The 25,660-nt window shown below is 35.5% G+C and overlaps 1 protein-coding gene across 2 annotated transcripts in view; it reads left to right on the top strand.

Annotated features, from left to right (window-relative positions):
• Positions 1–25,085, top strand: part of SV2C (synaptic vesicle glycoprotein 2C) — a 109,354-nt gene extending 84,269 nt beyond the window's left edge. For both annotated transcript variants that reach the window (XM_072922576.1, XM_072922577.1), the window contains 9 exons: positions 1,086–1,219; positions 1,374–1,463; positions 5,716–5,826; positions 6,909–6,997; positions 7,352–7,516; positions 10,136–10,269; positions 11,243–11,446; positions 12,373–12,532; positions 22,222–25,085. In XM_072922576.1, coding sequence (XP_072778677.1) covers positions 1,086–1,219; positions 1,374–1,463; positions 5,716–5,826; positions 6,909–6,997; positions 7,352–7,516; positions 10,136–10,269; positions 11,243–11,446; positions 12,373–12,532; positions 22,222–22,405 — 1,271 coding nt within the window. In that variant the 3' untranslated portion in view covers positions 22,406–25,085. The remainder of the gene's footprint in view (positions 1–1,085; positions 1,220–1,373; positions 1,464–5,715; positions 5,827–6,908; positions 6,998–7,351; positions 7,517–10,135; positions 10,270–11,242; positions 11,447–12,372; positions 12,533–22,221) is intronic.
• The last annotated feature ends 575 nt before the right edge of the window (positions 25,086–25,660 follow it).

The following is a 25,660-nucleotide window of genomic DNA, read 5'->3' as shown; positions in this document are numbered from 1 at the left end:
AGTTTGTAGAAGACCAGAAATACACACATTCCCACATCTACTCATCAAGATGTTTCACCAAACCATTGACAAAGAATAAAAATAAATCATGGGTTGATAGTATTTTTCATGTGGTAGTATGTAAGTACATTAATAGGAGAAAGAAATTTTTTCCCAATAATGTGTTTATGATCCACAGCATAGAATCTTTACATCCTGAAACACACTTTTCATTTCTCACATAAATACCTCCTTTTGAGAAATATTCATTAGGCCATTTGGAACCAAAGCGATGTCAGTAAACAACCTGAAAAATCAGGTTGCAATAATAAATTAATCCAGTGTTTCAGTTCTTTCATTACCCAAGATTTCATTTTCTTCCAGTAACCTCCTCTGTCCATTATTCTTATATTCCTCTAACCTTTTAATAAGTTATCCTTGAAAATCTACTTGAAAATTCCTGCTGTGCTGAAGCCAGAATAAAAGGCCAAGTAGTTCCCAAATAATACTGTTCTCTTTCTTAAGATAAATTCTTAGTTTTCTTATAATTACAAAATTTCAATAGTCCAGTCATAATCCCAACCAACCATATACTTCATTAAAAACCAGAACTAGCAGTGACATGGTTGATTCTTATTAAGAGTATCAAAATCAACTTTGTAGAAAAAGTTAATGTTAAGGAAAGCAATGCAATTGCAGAAAATATATCATTTGTGTGTAGATTTTTAAGTATCTCCACTTCCATTGTTCATAGTAAACTATTACTTTCTATATATATTCTTATGTGTGGTGACGATGTCCCTGTTTGGTTCACATAACTACCTTAATATAGATTTTGCTAAGAGAATTGAAAAAATCTTCTTCATCCCTGCACAAGAAAGCCTTTCATCCATAATACAACCATTTTCCAGTACGATTAGTCATACAAGAGGCTAAAAGTCATAGTGTAAAACTACTTTTTAGATGACCAATATTTGTGAAAATATATCAGTCAGGCTTCATTTAAATACAGGTATCATTTTGTATGCCCAAGAAGCAACATATAAAGGATAACACATATAATACTCAAATATTTGTCTACATTTTGTTAATTTCTGCTTCCACAGGATGGAGTTTCAGCATGGGCTCTGCCTACCAGTTCCACAGCTGGCGAGTATTTGTGATTGTCTGTGCACTGCCTTGTGTCTCTTCTGTGGTTGCCCTCACCTTTATGCCGGAAAGTCCACGATTCCTGCTGGAGGTATAACATCCCAAACGGTTTCTAGATTCCAGTGAAAATTATTTCTGTTTTATATATGACTTCTACCAAACAGACATTTAGATAATTCAGGAGCTATAGGTAGTAACTCGATTTGTACGTATGTTGCACTTTCACATTTTGTTCTAACATTTAGGTTGGAAAACATGATGAAGCTTGGATGATACTCAAGCAAATTCATGACACAAACATGCGTGCTCGTGGTCAGCCCGAGAAAGTCTTCACTGTGAGTATTGCTAAATACCTAAATAAAATTATTGTGAATTCCTACTGAAATTGTTATATATACAAGTCTGCTAAGAAATCATCCTTTGGCCAAGATATTAATGAGTGTATGAAGCCACTGCATGACAATTTTATCTGGTGTACCAAGATAGTTAATAGATTCTACCTGTGTTTTATTTACTAAGTTTGACCCTTAGTAATAATAGTAGGCACATAAAAGTCCAAATTAGTTAGCTGCTGTGTCTTTAGGATTTGGAATTTTTTCCCATTCTTATCAGGTAAAACAGTGGTTTTAAAAACTACATCTTCATTCCTATTAAATCTTCATTTCAAACATTTAATAGTCTCAAAATGTCTGGGAGGCTCAAATTCATTTTTTTGAGGCTTAATTATAAAACCCTATTTAAAGTATTGATGGGTTGTTTCTATTGGAGGAGAAATTACCAATTCAAAAATGGAATTTTTATGGCATTTTTTTATTTATGAAGACTATACAAAAAAATCTTGTCTTCCTGGATACAGTAGGATCAAACAGCACTTTCTTGCTTTGAAATCCAGTCTGCCTCTCTATCCATAACAGAACTGTAGCAGTATGTGCACTCTGCTCCCTCAGAGCCATGTGTGGGATGTTTTTCCTCTTCCAGAAGCTTTCTTCTTATTTTAATGCACATGTAACTCAATTAAGAAATCCTCTTAAAGGTTCTGTATTTGCAGGCAGTCTTGAGGAATGACCATCTGACCACATAACTTATATTCCACTGAGATTTGCAGTTTGCTGCCTTGAATGTAGTTTCCATTGCTTCCATTTAAACCTTTCCACAAAGAAGCTCAAGAATTCCTATATTTAACTTGAAAGAAAGCTGGTTAGCACATTTACCATGTTAAATCCACATTTATTGGTACACTGGTGACCTACCCCTAATCCCACCTAATCTAATATTTTATTTTCTGATTTAATTTATGAGTAAAGGGATTTGCCTAACACCATACAGCTATGGTGTAATTTCACAATTGGCTCTTGCTGATCTGAGCAGCTTTCAGATGGAATATGCCTGCTCCTGGTGACCTCAGAGGTTTCTTTTCTGCTACTATTGATATTCATTAACTGATTTCACAGTCAGCCATAGTGCTGACCCTGTCCCTCTTTAGTATTGGTTTAAGCACAAGGAAGAAGACAGAAATGTGCTAGGAGAAAATGTGGGTGGAAGGATAAACCTCTCACGTCACTTTGACGTAACTGTAATCACGTCCTAAAGCAGCTGTTGAGAACAAAACAAAGCACATGCTTGTTGTTTCCAGCTCTTGTGATCTAACAAGCCTTTGTGTGTATGGTTGTTAAAATGTGACACTCAGACACTTTATCTACAGTCACTCTTGTAAATTGGTCAGCCATTAATTTTACCAGTTTCTCCCTTGAGCATTAGGAAAACTCTACTCTATATATCAAGTTGAGACTAGAAATACTGCGCTGTGTGTCAAGGTTAGACATATATAGAAGTCCCTATTTTTAGCTTGCATTAAAATGATTAGAAAACTTTTGTCCAACATCAGCACTTCATCTCATAAAACCCAGAAAGCAAAGAACTTATGCATAATTTGTTTGACTTACCCTTTTAGTTTCTGTTTTTTCTGTTAGTCCTCAGTATTGTGACATTTTTTCCTCAGTAATTTATTCACATACTTCTCCTAAACTTTCTATACTCCTCATTTGCTTATCCAATGCCATTCTATAACTCATGCTTTACTATTTCCTCCACTTAATGTTAGTTACATCAGACACACTTTGAGAGTATGTTTTCTGACTCTACAGATGATGTAACTTTTTTCCATTACACCTATAGTTTTGGTGTCATTTTGGTTCATGCATTTTCCTGTATTATATTGATTTAATCTTTTTCTATCAGCTTTTTTTTTCACAAGTTATGCTTATTCTTGTTACTCATATTATTGAGGGAAATATCTTCAAGCCTTTAGAAAGAGATGGTATCAATTGACAAGTGGTTGGGTTTAGAGTTAATCCAAAATGGAATATTCTGGTTCCAGAATTAATTTAGAGGGTGACTCTTCATACTTTGAAGAATTTGTCCTGAAAGCAGTGACACTAACAGACACCAATAAGTTGGTAGTATCTTCAGTCATGGAACTACCAAAGTTAGATGTTTATGTACAGGCTTTATTAACTTCCTGGATTTTTAAAATACCTATTCATTAGACCTCTTGGTTTAAATATTTAAGTAAAAAAAAAAAACCAAAACCAAAAAAAAACAGACTTTGCATCCTTAAAATCAAAATTTTCCTACTCCTCAATTACCATGTGTTAATTCCTTTTCCTGCAAATATTTCTCTTTGCAACAAGTCTTATTTTTTTTAAAATTATGAACCTTGCATATTACTAACCATTGCTTTTACACAGAAGCACCATTTTCATTAAAATAGGTTTTCTTTTCTGGTTTTGGGTGTTTTTTCACTCTTCATACACTGACATGGTGAATTTGCATATTCCAGATTAACTATTTTCCTGACTCAGTAGGACTTTTCATATGTTAAAGAACCACGAAGACCAGGGAACTTTTGTCCCCAGTCACATATAGTGGATATATGTTTCCCTCAATCTCCACAGCTCCAACTAAGTCAGGTGCCCCAGTACAGTGAAAATGCTGTCCCTGAGCCCACAAGAGTGAGATTCAAAAGGCATTCCTTTTCTGCCTAGAGGAGTGATATGTAAGGATTTCTGTATGTAGGAGATACCAGATAATTTTTGAGGACCTGATTCAGTCTTTTGTATAACATATTTCCTGAAAGCAGTTTAAGAAAAGCTGGAGATAGTGCAATGATGCGGATGCAATTATTAGAAGAGACATGACAAGAAGTTTACAGGCCTTTGATAAAGTCATGATCTGGCAAAACAGCGAACTGTAGTGCTTCAGAAATGAGGGCAGTATACCTCAAACTGCTTAGTGGGCTTTTCTGTGTTCTTGTTCATGGGATGATGCTGCTGTTGCATGTCAAACAGTATACATCTGTAAAATCTGTATGCATCTGTAAAACCAGTGGGCTCAAAACTTGACCTTTATCATTAATATTGCTATTCCCTGATGGCCTGTAATCCACTATGATGCATTGGAGGTGGAGGCAGGGGCTATTCTCATTCTGTTAAGAAGAAACATAAGCTATGTCTAACTTCAGAAACTGCAGCCAAACACAAAACATGCAGTCTCTTGCTCTCCTCTTCCTTCTGTGTCAGTCCCTTTCCCTATTTTAGTAATATTCTTTCTGTTCTCTACTTATCTTCTTTTAAAATCTTTATTCATGTGGATGAATATATTACCTTTTGTGATATCACTATAAAGCTGGGATCAGCTAAAACAAAACCCATACAGCAGTATATGTTTGTCAGGTCCTGTGTCTGGAAAGACCATGGTTCTGCCATTGAATTTTCATTTTTTATTTAATTTTTTTTTCTTTTATTTCTTTTTCTTTCTTTAATTTTTACTTTTACTCTCTTGTGTATCTGAACCTGGTTCTGCTACATCCTGGTTCTGCTGCACAAGAGAGTAAAAGTGAAAATTAGCATTGTGGGATACATTACATTCTCTGTCACTGGTCATTCAGTATTTTTCCCTGATGTCTGTTTATCTCATTTCACTTTAGATAAGTAGATAATTGTTCATAACAGCAATAATATGCATGGTTCCAGATAATTTCACCTAACTTCCTCTCTCTATATTACATTTTCTGTTTAACACTAGGAAAAAAAAAAAAAAAAAGGTTGTCCAACTATTAATTCATGACATTTTGAATACTTCTGTTTTCATTGCTGTGTATTTAATAAAATTACTTCCAACAATGTTGTGATAGCAAGTCAGAAACAATTTGAAGGCAAATTCTGGGCATGGTTAACTGGTGGATGAAATTAATGTTTTATCTTTTGTGGCATCGAGGGTATATAGAACAACTCTCTAGAAAAACATGACAGCAACAGCTTTTATTGTAGCCAAAGGAAATGTATTTCCTGCATGCCTTGACCACAGAGTTTTCTGAAACTGTTGCATCCATAAAGACTTTGGCATTACAGTGTGTTAATACTCCTTTATAAACGTAAAACATGTCTAGTGTAGACCCAGGTTCAATATCTACTCATTTTTAGTAGATGGAGTGTAATAAACCCCACCAATAATCCTTCATAGGCAGTTCATGAATCCATAAACTATGAACTTTTTTTTATTTCTCTTCTGTTCTGTTTTTATTTCTAGGTTACCAGAATCAAAACACCTAAGCAGATAGATGAGCTCATAGAAATTGAGAGCGATACTGGAACTTGGTACAGGAGGTGTTTTGTAAGAATCCGCACAGAGATGTATGGTGTAAGTAACAACATCTCTGTTTGTTCTGTAATTAGCTTCTTCCTTTTTAATTAACTTTCAGAAATGAGATGGATTTGCTGAGCTCCTGCTGTTGATAGCTGCAATGGTACATTTTCCATGCAACTGAGGGAATCAGGAACCAGTGTAAGGTTTTGGTTTCCTGACCCAGAAAAAGTGCAGGTGAATCATAGAGCTTTATCCCAGCTTCAGAGGAGGAAAATGCTGCATTGGTCCTCACAGAAGTGATGGCTAATAAATACATTATGATATTCACAAACAGCACAAAATCACTATGTATTAAGAATGTGGATCAATATATATGTATGGATGGTGGTGACTCCTCTCCTCTCCTCTCCTCTCCTCTCCTCTCCTCTCCTCTCCTCTCCTCTCCTCTCCTCTCCTCTCCTCTCCTCTCCTCTCCTCTCCTCTCCTCTCCTCTCCTCTCCTCTCCTCTCCTCTCCTCTCCTCTCCTCTCCTCTCCTCTCCTCTCCTCTCCTCTCCTCTCCTCTCCTCTCCTCTCCTCTCCTCTCCTCTCCTCTCCTCTCCTCTCCTCTCCTCTCCTCTCCTCTCCTCTCCTCTCCTCTCCTCTCCTCTCCTCTCCTCTCCTCTCCTCTCCTCTCCTCTCCTCTCCTCTCCTCTCCTCTCCTCTCCTCTCCTCTCCTCTCCTCTCCTCTCCTCTCCTCTCCTCTCCTCTCCTCTCCTCTCCTCTCCTCTCCTCTCCTCTCCTCTCCTCTCCTCTCCTCTCCTCTCCTCTCCTCTCCTCTCCTCTCCTCTCCTCTCCTCTCCTCTCCTCTCCTCTCCTCTCCTCTCCTCTCCGAAGAAAGTTTGAGGTGATCAGAATAAGGCTGAATTGTTGGACACAGTCCACACTGATTACAAAAAAACTGATATGAGACTACGATATGTTCTTGAGCTGAGAAAGTAAATCACACCCTGGGATGCATCAAAAGAAGTGTGGCCAGCGAGCTGATTTGCTTTCTCTCATAGCAAGCAAATAAGAATCAAATAACTTCTAGCCTTTAAGAAAATTGTTCAAAATAATTGAAGATATGTAAATAAATGTGTTTCATAATGATTTACAGATTTGGTTGACATTTATGAGATGCTTCAACTACCCAGTGAAGGATAATACAATCAAACTTACAGCTGTGTGGTTCACCCTGTCTTTTGGGTAAGAATGGTTGAGATAAGGCCATTTTTTTATAGTCTTAACAGACAGAAAAATCATCTGCATGTAAATTTCTGGCACTATGGTAATCTGTTTTATTCAGGATCTTTCCACAGAATGCTATGTTTGTCAGTTAGTTGTTCTTGGTTGCAAACCTGACTCGTCAGGAATACCTTCTTTGAAAAACTGACATCTTCTGGTGTCAGCATATTTCAATTATTCTATATTTTGGAGGATTTTATTCTGATAGAGCAACAGCTCAATCACATAAGTCTCCAAGGTAGCTGCTCATTCACACCTCACACAGATTTCCAAATGAGTGAAATTGGTTCCTGAAGTTTTTCTGGTTTTCCACAGCTACTACGGCTTATCAGTCTGGTTTCCTGATGTCATTAAACATCTGCAGTCAGACGAGTATGCATCCCGAGTGAAACATTTCCGCAATGAGGAGGTCTCACATTTTGTCTTCAATTTCACACTGGAAAATCAGATTCACAGCAATGGAGAATACATCAATGACAGGTCTAGAGGTTTCCTAATATCTTGGCTTAGTTGGGATAAACAGATGCATGTTTTAAAGCTCATCCTAATAAACCATTTTTTTCCATGGTTTTGTTACCTTTTAATGATTATTTATTTCTGTTCTTAATTTCTTATGACTCATGAGCATGAGGAGAAATGTACATGCCCTTGTGGTTCCTGTGTGAGGATCCACTGAGCAAACCCAGCTTGCTTGTCTTCCTGCAAAACAGATCAAAAAGCCTACGTCAATTTTATTTCCTTTCACAGCGGGATTCAAAGGTTTTCAGATCCAACATATGCAGTATATTGTAGGGGGCTGGGCAAAGATGCACTTTCATCTCTGTTGCTGCTCCTTTTTTAATTGATGAAAGACACTTCTGTGAACAGGCTGAATATTGGGAGGTTAGAATCTTATCACAGAAAAATGAAAGCTAAACATTACTAAACCAATGAAAAGTATGAACAGCCCTGAAATGGGAAACACCACTCTGACAATGTCTTTTGTGATTTTTTTTTAGCCAAAGGAAAATATATTAAGGCTATATCTGGACTTCACAAATAACTAGATAACTCATGTGAAAATAAAACACAGCTGGCTTAGGTATCTGGTTTCTATTAAGAAATGTACAGAACAACCATGTGAATGGTCTGCTGGAAGTCATGATAATAAGTAATTATTATTTCCATACAAAAATCTGTATGTAAGTGAATAAAACTGATTATTTTGTGATGATTTAGTAGTAGTACTAGTGCTTGAGTTTTGACATAAAGCTTTATATATTGAAGAAAAAAACAGCCATTATTTAATTTTCAACAGCCATAGCTTCCAAGTCCCACTCCTTTCCAGAATATAGATGTTCTCCTAAAATCAAAGAACAATCAGTAATGAGCTTGTATCAATTTAAATGGAAAATTATTGTAAAACACTGAATCTAGCATTAATTTATGCTAAATCAATAATTTACTCTTGCAAATGTGTAAATTTAATATGCTCCTGACAGTTATTTGGGATTCACAAAATATTTTCCAGGAAAATGAACTCATTTGATATCCTTGCTTCATAAATATTTCAATACCCTACTCACCCTCAATCTCACTGTTTCCTTCATGATCTTTCTTAATGAGAAGATCCATCAATACTTGACTTTTTAATACATTGCTTTCCTGTTGGGTTTTAAATCAAATCATTTTGACACCAATTTTAATGTAGTCACACACTTCCTGTACAAAGTTAAAAAGTGCAGCAGAAGAATGTAGAACATATAGTCTGTCATTTTTGTTTCAACTGACTAATCTAGTCATTATATTTTCTTTGTTCTCTTCTGGAAATAGTCTATATTTTAGAACGGAAAGTGCTGTATGAAAAATGATAATGAGTAACTCCAGCCTGATTTTAATCAGCCTGTCACAAATGAGAAATGATACGGTAACTAAAACTAATAGACTGAAAACACTATTCTTCTGACCAATACAAAAAGAGAATTAATTAGTTAGTTAGCCACTTACTGTGGTAAACACTACTAGCTTTTTCTCTCCTTTCTCATAAAGATGTGGTTCCAACAAATTTATTTGTGAGAAAATTTAATTCCTGTTCCTTTGTAGATAGCATAATTTTTGTGCTCCTACTCCTGCTATTGTTCATCTTATAAGAATAATACTTAGCTAATGACACTAGGTTTGATTAGAATAAGGTTGGGTCTGTGTTTGGAAGAAAAAACTGCCCTTATTTTCCACACCTTCACATGAAATAAAAGATATCCCAAAAATAATGATGCCATTCCACATATTTGTTATGGTTGCTGATGTTAGCATAATCACATTGGTAGAATTTTACTAAAAATGTCTTACTCAAGAAAGCATTGCTTTAGTCACGTGACTTTGGGGTAGAAAGTTACTGTATCTAATATAGTAACTTTTTTTTCTATTTATATTTTGACAAAATCTAGGTGTTAAATGAGAGTCAGTAGGAAGGAGGATGTTCAGAAATAAAAAAAGCTGCCAGCAAATTGTTTTTGTTTTATTTAAATAGTAATTATAATTACAATTTCATCCATAGGCACAGAATTAATGAGGACATACTTACAGTTAGATGTCTAGCTGGGTAACTGGCAATGTAGCTTTTTATTCATGTCATAACCATTTTGTGAAAACAATTTTTAACACCAGTATGTTTTGCATTTGAGCCTAACCCAGTAACCATTGTGTTCCTCTGACAAATCAAGATTCTTTTAAAAATTCTTTCTTTACAGCTTGTTGGTATTAGCAAGTGTTTGTTTATTCCCAGGGACTGAATTTCTGAAGTGTGATCTCCCTGTTTCCAGGTGTAATGACAAATTACTAGCAATTGTGATTTTACAAGGCTGTCTCATGAATTTCATGACACTGGTTTTGATTGATGATTAAGGACAAGTAACAACAGAAATATTATCAAACAAATTATATTACCAGTTTGGGCCAGTAACTATGTGTTGCTATGAGTTAATCATTAATCACATCTTCAAAATGCATCAAAGAAGCCATTGTTACTGGGGTTGAGATTTTTTTAGATCTGAATAGCTGCATCTGTTGCTATTTCAAAATTATGAAGGTAAATTGACAGCAATTCTTTGTCTTGGGCAGGTTTATTATGATGAAATTTAAATCAGTAACCTTTGAAGATTCACTTTTTAAGAACTGTGTTTTTGAAGACATTACTTCATTGAATACATACTTCAGAAACTGCACTTTTGTGAATACCACCTTCTACAACACAGGTATGAGAAAGATAAGAGAGAGAGACTCAAATGCCCATTGGTCAGCTTCATGTTTTCATCTTACATTTATAATTTCTGGATTTATAATAAGACATACAAGAAGTCCTCCTGTGTAATAATAATAATAGGAATAATAATTTGTAGGAAGCAATTAGCTTGTTACAACAGCTAATATATAGCAAGATTTAAAAAAAATTATATCAGCAAGATATAATTTTTCTCCAGTTTAATAAAACATAAACACTGAAAGTAGAGTATGGCCAACTAAGCTTGTTGAAAAGATGAGGCACTTCTTCCCACTTTCCTGTAACTACAGCAGTCACAACAATAACAGACCTGGGTTTCAGAACAAGCAATGACCTTAATGTGGAAGGAAGGTATTCTTGGTTCAGGTTTATAAGGCTTAGAAGAGGAATGGGAAAATAAAAGGAACATAGGGTCAGTTCTCTGGAATGGTATTGGCAGAAGAATTAACTACATAGTGTAACTCATCTATGGACGAGCTGAAGACTATGAGGCCATCTCAGAAATGAAAATCAGTTTAAACTGAATTCCACAGGAATATTTCACTTCAAGGAAGGCAAACAAAACTGGCCATAATTGAGAGTCTCCTCAGGAAATGAAGGTCTGATACTGAGAAAGACTGAGTCATAGAAACTTGCAGGTACCTAGAACATTTTATGCAAGACCAGCTGGTGCTGAAAGGCCTTACCAAATACAGTCCAAGCAGGGTAAAATACAGTAATATAATTTCATAATTCCAGACTTTAGTTCGTCCTTTTCAAGAGCTTTGCAAATGTTTCTAGTAAGATAAAAACTATCAAAATTACCAGCAGTAACTAGTGCCCTTTTTGCAAAGCTGTGAAAGCCTCCAAGCTGTCATTAAATTTGCTTGAACTTGAAATATTTTAAATCAAAAGTTGCACATGGATTTGGCTGTTAGCTGAAATTATTCTTTTTCTTCTTTCCGCAGATCTCGAGCAGTATAAATTTGTTGACAGTGAATTGATAAATTGCACATTTTTTCACGTCAGGACAGGATGCCAGATTTCTTTTGATGATGACTACAGTGCCTACTGGATCTACTTCGTTAATTTCCTTGGAACTTTGGCAGTGTTACCAGGAAATATTGTGTCCGCTCTGCTGATGGATAGAATAGGACGGTTAACAATGCTAGGTAGGGGCTTCACTCTGGTACAGGGGACATCAAAAGCAACATGTCCTCTTTTCAAGGAATTTGGCTAGAGAAATGAAAAACATTCTTCCTGCAGATAGGTAATTTTTGTGCCATCATAAATACTGTTTTTAAAAGCCCCCAGTTTTGAAACTCTAGAGAAAAAAGGGATCTGTAGCTGCCTCTACATGCTCTTCCACAGATATTACAAGTCCATAAGCTAGGCATTTAGAGTGAGATTTTGGAGACTGATGACCATTGGTTTATTTCTGCTCCAGCTGAAAGGAAAGAAAGGTGTGGACAGGTGACCCTTAGCTAGTGGAGCAGCTCCTGCAAAGTATCAGCTGTTCATTGTCTGTTATCTATTTTGCATAGGAACACAGTTGAAAGGTATCTCCTGTGGATTGTCTACAACGAGAAATCTGTTTTGAATTTACTTAAATAACTATGTGGTAGTTCATTGTCTTTATTTTCTAGGACAATGTCTCTATATAAACATATATAGAGATTTTAATGTGTATATATATATATATATATATATATATATATATATATATATATACATTAAAATAAATACGGCATTTTTATTATAATATATGAACAGTTTTCATGTAATTGCAAACGATGATGGGCAAAGAATAATGGGGGTAGTTTTGCTCAGGAATCTTGCTTTGGGAATTCAAAGAAGCTTCCAACTTAATACTGTGATATATTCTGATACGTGAGAAGTTGTATTTTTCTTGTGACCTCCTTTCTTCAAGATTTGTCTTTCTGTCTGGAGTTACCAGTAGAGGAGATCTCTTCAGTTTCTAACTCAAATATTTGGGTCACTTATTTAGCTATACTGTGCATAGAAATATTAGACAAAACAAAGGTTATTCTTTAAATACAACTCCACTACATGTTTATTTCACCTGCCTTGTACCTAGGTGGTTCCATGGTTCTTTCTGGCATCAGCTGTTTTTTCCTGTGGTTTGGGACCAGCGAATCCATGATGATAGGTATGCTGTGCCTCTACAATGGCCTCACCATCTCAGCATGGAACTCTCTGGATGTAATTACTGTGGAGCTATATCCTACAGACAGAAGGTATGTGCAGATATATCTCTCCTAAACTCACTGAAACTATGTACCAGCAGAAATGATAAATAGAAATTATTTTGTATGGGCCTTACAAAGTTAGTGATGTTTTGAGAGGGCCAAATTAATAATTTGTCCTACGAAAACCAAACTGAAGCAATGAGGAGTTTTGAGCAATTTAGTATGTATTTTGCATCAAATATCTTCCAATCAGGGAAATACCATAAATGTAGTTTCATTTGCAAGCAGAAGGTCTAACAGCTACTCTTATTTAAAACACAGCTAACATTTCTGAAAACAGTAATGGAGTATCTGAATTTCCTGTAATTTAACTGGATATAAGGGCAGTAGTTGGTCCAAACCAGAAATACATCTGCATTTGTCTGTTGACTGTGAAATGGTGGGAATCATGATAAAAATCACTGTCTGAACCACCCTGTGCTGCTAATCAGTCTGCCATGAATTTGTATGCAGGGCCACTAGGAGTATACATTAAGTGGGTAAAAATTATCTTGTGCACTGCTCTTGACTCTTCAGGGCTCTTGCAGGAAATCTCAGGACAATTTTCAAATCCGGCATTGCTGCTAGATGACATGGGTTGGGTTTTTTTCAGATATAGGGCACTTTTTAATCCTGAACTTATGCCACTTAATGGACTAAAGGAAGAGCTGTTGAGTCATATTTGGTTGTATGGGGAGTGCAAAAATGTAAAAACTGTGCTATCTTGACTAGACTTGAATACTTCTCCCCTCTTAAATCCCTAAAAGTATTTAATCAAAATTGCCCAGATTCCTAAAAAAGGACATTGTATCCTTTCTCTTGTTGCAGTGCTAATTATTATGTCATTCACTGCATATTTGAAATATTTCCAGTTTATAAATGAATGATGCCTTATTGGCAAGTGTAATTTTTTGTAAAGGATTTACCCTGTCTTTAACATTGTCCATTAAGAGATTTAGAAAAGTGTGTACTGGCTTCCCTGCTTTCCTTTCATTGTCATTTTAAAATTATGTGCTTCTTCAGACAAGAAATTGATGTCCACAGGAGACATCAATTTTATTATATTGAGTAACAATACTAGTCCATTTATGAATCCCAAGCACTAAGTGTTAATATTAAGTGCTAGTATTTTTAATACACCTCAGAAAATTGCTCTTCTGGCAAGAATTCTTCCACCATACAGATGCTATGATATAATTCTAATAAATATTCTGTAGAAATGACCATCTTTTGGGTATTCCTGAATGTAACAGCCACATATGTTTTCCTAATATGAAGTAAAGAAGAATAATTGGAAAAATCGTTGCTGTTAATGGAAAAAAAAATCATTACTAGGACTGATAAAAAGAATGTAACTGATATTTATCTGTATATATCTATAGAGATGTTAAGGCATCTGTAGTTGTATCTAATGGTTATTTTTCATAGTTTCTACTAGCTTTGGGATTATAGCAATTTCTTACTCATCTTTTTTCCTATTTTAACATATTTTGTATGCAAGAATAACCGTCCAGAACCAGAAACTTAATTGAAGCTGAGTTGTTTTTTACTACAAACCAGAGAGAAAAAATTTGTCTCTTTGAACTATCTGTTCAAAAATGTTGGTGGGTGAATGTACCTATGCCTGGAAAGACATTGTTGACATATGCTGTAGAAGAGACTTTTCCCCAGAAGTTCTGATAGTGATGAAACCATGACTGCTAGTTTTTGTCAGCTTGGTTATGAATAAACACACAATTCGAGATATTTTTTAGACTGGGGCAAAGCTACTTCCTGTTTTGTAGAACTTTTTGAAAATTAATACCTTCAGGAACTCAAATAACTTGCTTACAAGAATTTTTGATAATTTTTTTTATCCAGACTGGCTGCAGTTTAACAACCAGCACTGCTCACTTCTCATAGTCATGGGTTTCCTTCTCAGATTCCTGTGATCTCCATAACCAGGAACAGCTTGCCACAGTTTGCTGGGAATGTCCAGTTTCTGCCAGTAACTCTAGCAGCTTTTCTTGGCATTTGTGGAACATGAAGCTTCCTGATCCGTTCTTGCATATGAAATCCTTCATACTTAAAATGATCTCTTTTGTTACAAAGCAAAAGCAAAACAAACTCCAGAGTGAATGTGGTCCTGAAATTGGCTTCCGGATTCTCCTGTAAAGGGAATCTAAGTACAAAATCCTTGCTCTCTCTGTCAGTGTTTAATACTATTTTCTTACAGCCCATCAGTGAAATGACCACAAATGTGCAGCAAAGGGTAGCTGGAGGTTGGGTTCAAAGATAGGTGGGTGGAAGGAGACCAGTTTGTGCTACCATGCACAAGAGGCACGAACTCTTGGGTAGCCCCTCCTTTTCGTCCTCTTGGAGACCAGCCAGTTGCTGAACTGCAGGAGCTTTGCCGGTGTCGTGCAGTATAATACAAAAGGTGTTTCATAAATTGTACTCTAGGTATTTAGAAGTCATACTGGCTTTCAGCCAGGTAGAGTGTGGTGAACAGTTTGGCAATGTGCAGTCCATGTGATACAGAGCACACATTTCAGTTTATTCTTCATCAGTTATGGTTGCTTCAAAATCTTGACAGATTTGGCTTCTGTACAGATTCACACTCATCTACATATTTGTATTTTAGTTTACTGATCCCTAGAACTGAAGTAACTACATAATTTGTCCTACTTTCTTGATGAGTACTGCCAAATTTTGTGCTATTTAAGTAGCTTTCATTTCATATTCTTCATAAAGCCTCAGCTGGCTTGTACAACTGCTGATATTAGGGGATGTATAGATTTCAAATGGTTCTCAGGTAGATGATGACATAGTGCTAAAATGGAAAATAATGTTACTAATGTTGGTTATAAGTGGGCTTCTGTCTTCTAGATGATACATATGAAATAATTAATAATATTTTAATATTCTACAATTTTTTAAACTTTTCAATACACAAATTTTAAAAGACACTTATGATAGCTAGATATAAACTAGCTAGTGATTTCCAACAAGCAAGCAAATTAATACAACTCAAGAATGTAAAGAACTTACATTTTCTCTTGTCTATTCTTTTGTCTTTTACCTTATATTCTTAATGGACTCTGCTATCCATCAGGAGAGGAAATCTGTAGGCTGAAGTGTGTGACACCAAAAATTCCAGTCACTGAGCATTTTAGAAGGAGGAATGGGCTGAAAGTGTACCTTCAATGCAGCTATAGGTACCTAGCACTCCAGCAACATAAACCTGAAGGTGCTAACCTGAGCACCTAGAAAATATGAAATACATGCTTAAAGACCATTTTGTTAGCTTTATGTGTCTTGCTTGCATCATATGCAAATTCTGTGACAGGAGTAGGGATTTTATCCTTTCTTCTGACAGCGCTCCACTTCCTTAACCATGAAACTGTTTTCTCATGTTGCAGTCCCCAATCTTATTCAGAGTGCATCTTCCAACTTCTCTAGCAGATGAGGGAAACTAAGTTTTCTTCACTACATCTATCTTTTACCCTCAAGCCCTCTTTGTTCACTGCATTGGCAGAGTGATGTGGAAAAAAAATATTGTGTGATGAGGTAATTGCAGCTTGGGTTGTAATGTGTGTGCCCAAGGGGTCTGCAATAACACTGCACAGTTTCTCAGCTCTGCCTGTAGTATAAATACGGATGGAAGAAAGCTTAAGCTCCCTGAAGAATGAACTTTAGGACAATTTTGTTTCTTTAAAAAGCAATTTTTACTTTCACATTAGTGGTAAGTATCTTCTTGTGAACTTGGGAAGCACTAGCATTATAAGCCAAGATTCTCATCAGGGAGATGATACAATAACTAAAACCTAAATAGAAAGTGAAATAGAAATAGATCATCTCCCACATAGAGAATAAATCAGATTGCATCAGATAACCAACAATTCATCATTTTTCTGTGGCTGCCATAGATCTGAGTTTGCATCTTGTCCAGGAATACTTAGAATTCAAGGTGAGCCATAAAATTAAGTCAGCCTGTTTTGCCTTTTTTTAATGCCTCTGAAAAATTTCTTAGGGATTTGGCCCCAATTAAGAAATAAGTCTCCCATCTTCAGTTCATGGTTTTTACTTTTTTCACTTCTTCTTGAACTCTTAGGATCTATGCCCAGAGTAATAGATATTATTCTCACAGTATCTTATCTCCAAGTTTGTATTAGTGTGGATGTCAGAAGAGAAACTTTCTATTCTTTTGAGTCATAATAGCAGTAATTGACTCACAGTAGATTTCCTGACAGCTATTTTCTACTCTCATCCTATGGCTATAGTTCAACTGCATTTTGCTGAAATCTTAAAGTTTTAATGCATGACCTGCCACCCCTATGCCTTTCACAGTAGTCCAAGGAAGGAAGGCAAATTCCGCAGTTTTATTTGCACACTAAGTACTAATTTTTAAAGAGAATATAAAAATATCTGGACATAGAAAATTGTCCAAAGAACTTTTGGATACTCTGTTTTAATGCTTTACATATTATCAATTCTAAAGAAATTTTGTTGTAACTTGCTGTTTTTGTAAATTGCTCTGCCAAGAAAGATAACAAATTTTTGTGCTACACATTAGTAGCACCCTGCTACAAGACAATACTATTTTTAGATATTTTGTCAGCAGTGGAAAAGTGGATCTGAAGTATTTTATGTACGAATACAAGAACCTGGTCTAAGAAGGAACATATGTGACAATCAGGAAACAAGCTCTTTTAATCTAAAGGCTTGGATAATCCCTCTATTTTTAACTGTTTGGACTCTTGCCATTTTTATGTGGACCTTGGATTAAAGGAAGCTAAGCATTTTTCTTTGTCACAGCTTTCTCAGCAGAAGAAGTAAAATACATTGGGGAAAATTCCTTTTCAGTAACATTCAGCTTTCTCTTCATGCTGACATTTTTATAAAAGACATTTGTATTTTTCTCCTATCAATACAAAACTCTGTATCTGGGGGGTTTTTAAAAGACAATCCTAAATTGATTAACCAGCATTTTCTTACTGAAAAGACCGAAAGACTTAAGTGAACTCTCTAGCTAGATAAACAATTCTTGCTACTTATGACTGGTCTCCCTTGACCATCAATGAGGATTACTCATGAAGTCAACATGACTTTTTGTGCAAATGTTTGTCCAATAATAGATCAACACAAAGAAAATGGGTGTGTATATATAAATGGTCTTATTCCCTTGGAATTTTTCACTTAATTTGTTCATCATGTTAAGACGATACATGACATAATGTTAATCATTTGCTGACACTCTTGCACTTTCCTCCAACACTGTAACAGAGACTGTACTAACACTGCAAGAGACTATAGTCATACACATTTGTGATTTGCAGCATATTTGGTTCCTGGATATTTTTATTTCCCTGGATTCAGGAGAATTAATTATAAAAGCATGAATTAATACAGATTTTAAAGAGTTTGAATCACAAACACCACTCTAAGAAGGATGTTTAAAAAAAGGAAGCAGTCTGAATTTGCTGCCCCTAGAGCTCCATAATGGTTTGACATCTTGTTCTGACTGTAAGTACAAACACATTCAAACACAGTATTAAAATTGAAGGGTATGAAGGTATAAGATTAAATAGTGACAATGCTTTTCAGGTACAGGTCGTAACAACAATTTACTTAAGCCTGTTAAAGTCCTATTGTTCATGCCAATTATGTGCTTATCTTAGGCAAAAGGACGTGCCTGAAATCTGCTTAAAGATTAAAAGATTGCACTTCTAATGGGTTGTTAATTTTTAATTATCAGGACAGCTAAGGGCAATAAAATGAGCTTACTTTTTCTTACTTTTATTTGTTTATATTTTGATAACATTAATGGGACTAGACTAATAAAACCCCTTATAATCAGCAAAATTCTATAAGCTCAATTTACAAACAGAACGGGTTTTTAAGTGCAAAAAAATTACTTTAATTTTGTTCAGACAGAAGAGGCATTGTGTGTATTACAAAATTGCTTTAGAACCTGATATAGTAATGTTGGATATATAACAATAATAGATCTAAAGAACAGTGGCATCACAGACTAGAACATGAAAAGAAATGGTTCAAATTGCTCAAAAAATTGTATTCAGACCACTGTCATAACTAGTTGATATAAGCAGCTAACATCTGTGAAACAGCTTACCTTTTTTTTATAAGATAATATAAAACAACACTAAACATAAGTAAAACATCCCCATATGTTTCGTGCTATTGTTTTTCCAAAGATTTCCTGCCTGTATCTATCTGAATTTGTTTTAGCTGGATCTGTGTATTCTTTGGGGGGCTCTGGTGTCTCTGAATATACCGAGGCTGTTGATGACTAGGCGTCTGCTTTCTCTGTGGGTTTTTTTCTGTTATTCGGAGTTAAGTTTGATTTTACATCAGCATTGACAACTAAGAAAATCATATTTATGTGCAGACTCTGATCATTACCAGTCACCACCATAACTTTTAAAGTACTTTCTGTGCATAGATAGGCTGACATTAGAACCATTCTGACTCTTTCCCTTTCCTTCTTCCCTTGAGTTCTTCAGAATAGCTGAAGAACTATACGTATTATCCTATCACATAAACTCGGTTTTCCAATCCAGCTGTGTTGTCTTTAACCTCTTTCCACCTGCTTGCAATACAGCCTATTTTAACAAGGTCCCTTTCCTCTTCAAGAATCTCCTGCCTGCGTGCTTTGCGCAGCTCTTCAGAAGGACCTTGACAGGCTGGAGATCTGGGCAGAGCTGCAACAAAGGCAAATGCAGGGTGCTGCACCTCAGGAAGAATTACCAATACAGGATTGAGACAGACATGCTGGTCTAAAATGACCCTATTTGAGCTTTGAGATTGGACCAGGTGACTCACTGTGACCCCTTCAGCCTTACCCACTCTGTGATTTTGTAAACTCTACAAGATCCATCAGTCTGGGGCTCCTTCCCTCTCAGTAGCTGCATCCCATCCTGGGTGATATTCCTCCAGATATTTTGGGCTTTTTATGTCCCTGGAGCACAAATATTTCCATGCTAGACCTTTGCTTGTTTTCTCTTAGGCTTTGGAAATTCACCCCAGTAGGACAGCTGTTCTTTGCATCCTTCAGTGTATCTCATACTCCTCCTTCAGACCGGTCCCTCCAAAGGACGTGCTTAGAATGGGCAGGTTTTAACTTGCTTGTTTCTCCTCTGAGGAAAGTCTTTTCAAGGAGCTGCTGCAAATGTTTCTCTGTCAGATATTTCCAAACACAACACTTCCCCAGGTTTCCTCATCTGCTGCTCTCTAGCAGCCCTCAGGGGTCCTGGCTGCCAGAGGACCTGTCATTTTTAAAATTGTTATGTCCAGGATGTGCATGTTTAGGTTTCCTTAACACTAAGTATTTTGTTCAAGAAACAAAACACTAAGTATTTTGTTCAGGTTCAAGAAAAAATATATATAAAACAAATAAATAAGGACTTTGAAAGTGTAAGGGACATACACAGGTCTCATCTACTTGTTTTCTCCCATAGATTTTTTGGATAGTTTCTACTCTGCTGTAGAAGTGACCTGTCTCTTTTTCTTTATATACTGCCAATACTTAGTATCATGCACTATCTGGATGGATGCCATGCTTTACACAAAGAGGAATTGTGCTTACTTCAGACAAAACAGTAATTTCTTTGCTAAATATCAGACATTTCAAAGAGATTAAAATACTGCTGGGGGGTGCAAGAGACATGTTGCCAAACTAATAATACATAATACAATATGATCATCCAGTTAAAAAAAAAAGTAATTTGTGTTTTGTCCCAGATTCAGAAAAGAAACATGATACACAAAGCTGACACTAGAACACTATCAACTCTTCTGAATTTTCTTTTATAACATATTAGGGAACTAACATATAACATATAAGGGAACACGTAACGTATAAGGGAACACGTAATGTATAAGGGAACTGACTTTGCTCTGCAACAATGGAAAATAAATATTTAACATAATGGAAAAAAAACTATTTGAAGGTGTGTTAATTAGTATATTATATGTCTTAATTCTATTCTGCAGACATTCTTTTAAATAATTTAATAATTCAACAGGAAAGGCACCATTATTTCAAAATGACACATTCTGAATCTTGTTGAGATTGTGGAGTTGACTTGTGGATTAATTAGGACTATGTTTCTTAGAGCAAACCACAGTATTTTAGAAACATACAAGAAGGATCTAGGCATAGCCATCATTCTTTTGATGAAGGGTCCTCAAATATACCAGGACTGGCATTATTCCGAAGCACAGTATCCTGGACAGGGCATGGACAGTGCTGAAAGCCGCATATCCTGGTCACCTCTCCTAGACTGATGCTTTTATCTCTTCCCTAGATAAAGCTTGGAAGCATGACACCAAAAGACCTAACTGATCTACACTATTGAGATACAGATTTGCCAAAGAGCAGAGGAGGTGAACTCTGACACTCTGGGCTGGGGCCAGGTCAATCAGTGGCCTGAGACAGAGGATCTCTCATGATTTGATATAATCTTTTCTAGTTTTCAAAATCAAAAATCTGTTCTGCGAAGAGCACAGAGACATTATATCCTTGCTCTCAGCTGGGGTCAAGTGTTCTTACTTCAAGTTGATTCTCTTGGCTCCTCTTTAGCAGCTCCAGTAGAAGCTTTTCAAACTTCCTAGGATTTCAGTCTACATCTGAGCATGAGACTTCTTCCTTTCTCTCACAGGTGCTTCAGTAGACTAAGTAGAGCCCTTTTAAGTCACTTAGATCTCTAGCATTTCTCTTAATTCCTGTTGTTTAGACTTGGGCTTTTAATTGCAGTGCAAACAAGAAATACTTTGTTCTGAAAATTAGAACAACTATCTTCTTGAATTTTTAACATTTTATCCCAGCAAACACAGTGTGAGTTACTCATAGACCTTCTCTCTTTAATTTCTAAGAGAGCTGAGAAATGTTAGAGATTATACAGATTATTATACAGATATCTGTTCGGAAACTTCTGGTAGGGCAAGCTTATTCCTGCATCAATGAATCATACAGTCATGTCAAAACACAATTTAAATTGTGGCAGTTTGCATAAGACATCTATGCAAGAGTTTTCAGACTACTAAAATCACATCACCGTAATGCAAGACTCCACCTGAATTACCAGTGTCATACTTTCTGTTGGCAATTTATTTCCTTTTTCTTCTGTCCAAAGTTTATCAGATATCTCTTTCACCCAACAAATTTTTAGATACCCTATCTTCCTTACCTCTAAGAGATGAACATTCATTAATATTGGAAGTCTCATTAGCCTTTGAAAAAAAACTGTTTCAATGTGTGTACCATCTGTAAGAAATTAAATTTTAATTCAGTACCCTATGATGATCATCCTTTAATTCTGATTAATAATCATCACACAGATGATGAAGCAGTTCTCCTTTGGGAGCTACTTGACATGTCTACTCTCCTAATCTAGCCATTTAAGTCCTACTGAATTTCCATTTGCAAGTTTCATGTTCAACTCTAGAGGTGGAAACACACCTGTTCAGTCATTCATTTTACATTTTGATCTCTGAGGCAGAAGAATGAATTGCTTCAATAAAATACTGTAGCAGAAGAGCTTTCATTTCTCATTTTAAATAAGAGCACAGAATATGAGCACAGAATTCTTATTGACATAAATTTTGTTTAAGCTATTGGGGTTGTACTGATTTATTAATGCTGAGGATATGTCTCTTTCACTTGTATTTTAACTTTCTTCTGTTTTCCCTTCTAGGGCAACAGGCTTTGGCTTTCTGAATGCACTATGCAAAGCTGCAGCTGTACTTGGAAACCTAATATTTGGTTCCCTTGTTGGTATCACCAAAGCAATCCCTATTCTCCTTGCTTCTACTGTTCTAGTATGTGGAGGTCTGGTAGGACTTCGGCTTCCTGATACAAGAACCCAGGTGTTGATGTAACTGGAAAAAACAATCACTATTTATTTACTTCTTTGTACAAATGCCATTCTCCTGACTGATGGTGCAAAGGCTTCAGATTCTCAACACACAGTAGAGTGCTCAAATGCCAGAAATCAAACTCAAAAGATACTTTGGAGTAGCAGAGATTTAGCATGTATGAAAGTTTTAAATTTTTAAATGTAAAATTAATTTAAATTTAAATTTAACTTTTGTTTGCTTGCATACTTTGTTGTTCAAACCCATTTCACTTTGAAGTGCAAAGCTACCTCTTAAAATAGGTTTGATGACATAATCCAGGAAGGTAAAAACCATACTGATAATTAGCTATTTAAAATGCAAGCAGTCAGATTATTTCAAAAACACATGCTAAATTTGGCCATGGCATTATGAGCTTTAGTAACAGTACAGACATACAAGTCAATTACTTAGCAGTATTGGTGTGGGGAATGTTAATGTATCAATGCATGCAACATCTATCAGGAAACTCAACTGATTGCATCAGTACTGGGAACAGTGACCTTCTGCAGCTGTGCTTAGGTGATAAAAACTTGCATGCAATGACTTGTAGGCAATGACTCTTCCTTGGGAAACATTTTTAGGCAGATTCAATCTAAGCAAAGATTACCAACTACGCCCCATACTGACTGAGGAGAAGGCAACAACTACTGCAGGGAATATAAAAGTCCATATACGTATGCGGCAGAGAGAATAACAAAATTAACATTTTCACTTTTTTGCTGCTGATGCTACTTTTGTTTTATTCTCACTTGTGGCATCTGGATTTTTTTTTTTTTTTCCATTCAAAACAGTGAATTTGTCTTATTCCAGGAATGAATGAATGCAAATAGTTTTGCTGCTGTTAGTAACAATAAAGAAAGAATCAGGCCATTGAACTATATGATAATGATGATACTGTCAGATGTTTATTTGGAATTTATATATGTAAAGACCTTAATTCTTTTCATAGTTTCTACACTTCTTAATATAACCATTTTCTCAGCTAATTTTTAATAGTTCCAGAAATGTCTGACCACGTAATATTTTCAAATAGCTTTTGGAAAAGCCACTAAGAAATAAGCCATGGCAAGGCTGCAGGGAATAATGATGCTTTTATTAGACCAAGTGCATAGATGGAAAGCAAATGGTAGTAAATATATTCCTTCTATGCTGTGGACTGTTCCGATTACTGGAAAATTCCCCATCAGTTCTAATGCTATGCAAAAATTTATGAAATCTCTTTAAAATATCAGCATTACAAATGTAATACAGATACATTTATAAAATCATCAAAGAAAAGAGGCAGATCCTCTGATGACAAAAACTGTCATTGCTTTCATTGAAGCTAAGAAAACTTGTATTTGCAGATTAACTATCTGCAGTTTAAAGTGTGAAGTAAAAAGTTTGCTATAAATTATATGGTAATTTTTATTCAGTATTTTTTTAAATTGTGTCGGACAGCATTTATTAGATAGGTTAAGCATTGAAAAGCAACTAAGCTTTCAAATAAGGTCATCATATAGTAAGCTAGACCTTTTTTCATTGATTTTTCTCTTGCTCTTAGATGTGAACTTGGATTTAGGTAGTAATATGTGGCACTGAAGTCTTTATCAGTTATCATCTTTGTCATATTAAAAGAATCAGTAAATGTCTATGTAAGACGATCATTCAACATATTTATAGTTCACTGTTTAATCTACTGATTCTAGAAGTGACATTTTCAGCTACTAACAAATGCCTCTGCTACACATTGTAGCACAAAAAATGTTAGCCCAAGATGCTGTTTTCTCCTATGAAATGAGAAAATTGGCAGAATTTAAAAAGCACGAGGATGGAAAACTGGGGGGCATTATTTTTAAAAAAAATTAGCAAGTGTGTTTATTTTGGAGTGTTATGATGAAGATATTTGAGATGAAATATTTTATGTTTAAATCTGACTTAGACATGTCTCTTAAATTTCTAAACTATGCTAATAAATGAGGAAGAACTATTTTTCACTAAGGCCTAGAAAAAATTCTGGCCTTAGTTTTGTATCTGTGGCCTTTTTTCCACTAATCATAGCCTTAATATAATTTTAAGGCTGTTTTCTATAATTAATATTATATTTGAGCCCTTTTTCTCTGTGCAATTCATTAGTAGCACATGTTTAACTCCTTGCACATACTGCACAAGGTTTTTTGAAATCTGAAGCCTCTGTACATATTTAGAATAAACAACAACAACAATGGTAAAATATTGCTTTGTGTTGCTGTGCACTGTCCTCTTGCAGTAGTATATTCTGTCCATCTCTGCATGTAATTCCCATAACACTCAGATGCAATACTTCATACCTTCTGACAAGCTTAAAGGAAATAGGTCACAGAAAAATAATATTCAGCTATGATTCAGCTATGAGGGCTATGATTCAAATTTAACACTCTAAAATCTCATGACATGAAAATTATGTTGACTTCTGTATTGGTTTTATCATAAATCCTGACTATATCATAGGTCTGGGATTAAGTCTGGATGAAATGAAATGTAGCAACAGGAATTAGCAGAGATTTTTAAAATTGCATGGTCCAGAATTGTAAAGTTCTAATGTAGAAAAAAAGAAAAAATAATAGTGGGTAGGAATTGGGAGAATAAGTAAATGAAAGAGATAAAAAAAAAAAAAAGAAACAAAAAACAAGAACAATTCCAACACATGAAACAAAACTTAAAGATAGAATTTTCCCAGATGGTAAGCTACCTGGCTCAATAGATTTGAGCTAGTGTGCAAGCCAACATCAAAGCTGTTTGAATATTCAATAGTTTTTGCTTGAGCACAGTAAAGATTTATCTCATAATGACAAAAAAGTGAATGCAATTTCACGCTATAAATAACTTTGTGAGATACATGAAATCCACAGACTAGAACAGAAATCTATGGCAATCTGGACACAAATGTTATTCACATTATAAGTAAAAGTAATTTGATTAGTCTTCAGCAATTCCATCTTTTCTTGCAGCCTCCAAAGCAATCATAGATAATAAATATTGAACAGAAGGATCTGCAACTTTCTTTCTATGTCTGTTTGCTTACATGTCATGCAAAGAATTACTTAGTGGCATGGCTAGATTCCTAACACACCAGACAGAAGCAAACTTGATAGCATTTATGTATTACAGTTGTAAACCCTATGTAATCAAAACTGCTTATTTGTTTGTTTTGGTCACAGACCTGACTGACTGCTAACTAGAAATCCCTGTCAATCAAAAGTGAAGTAGGATATAACA

The sequence above is a fragment of the Taeniopygia guttata genome, chromosome Z, assembly GCF_048771995.1.
Source record: "Taeniopygia guttata chromosome Z, bTaeGut7.mat, whole genome shotgun sequence".
In the NCBI taxonomy this organism is placed as follows: Eukaryota; Metazoa; Chordata; class Aves; order Passeriformes; family Estrildidae; genus Taeniopygia; species Taeniopygia guttata.
The sequence above is the reverse complement of the archived record's forward strand: the minus strand, read 5'-3'. Positions and strand labels throughout refer to the sequence as shown.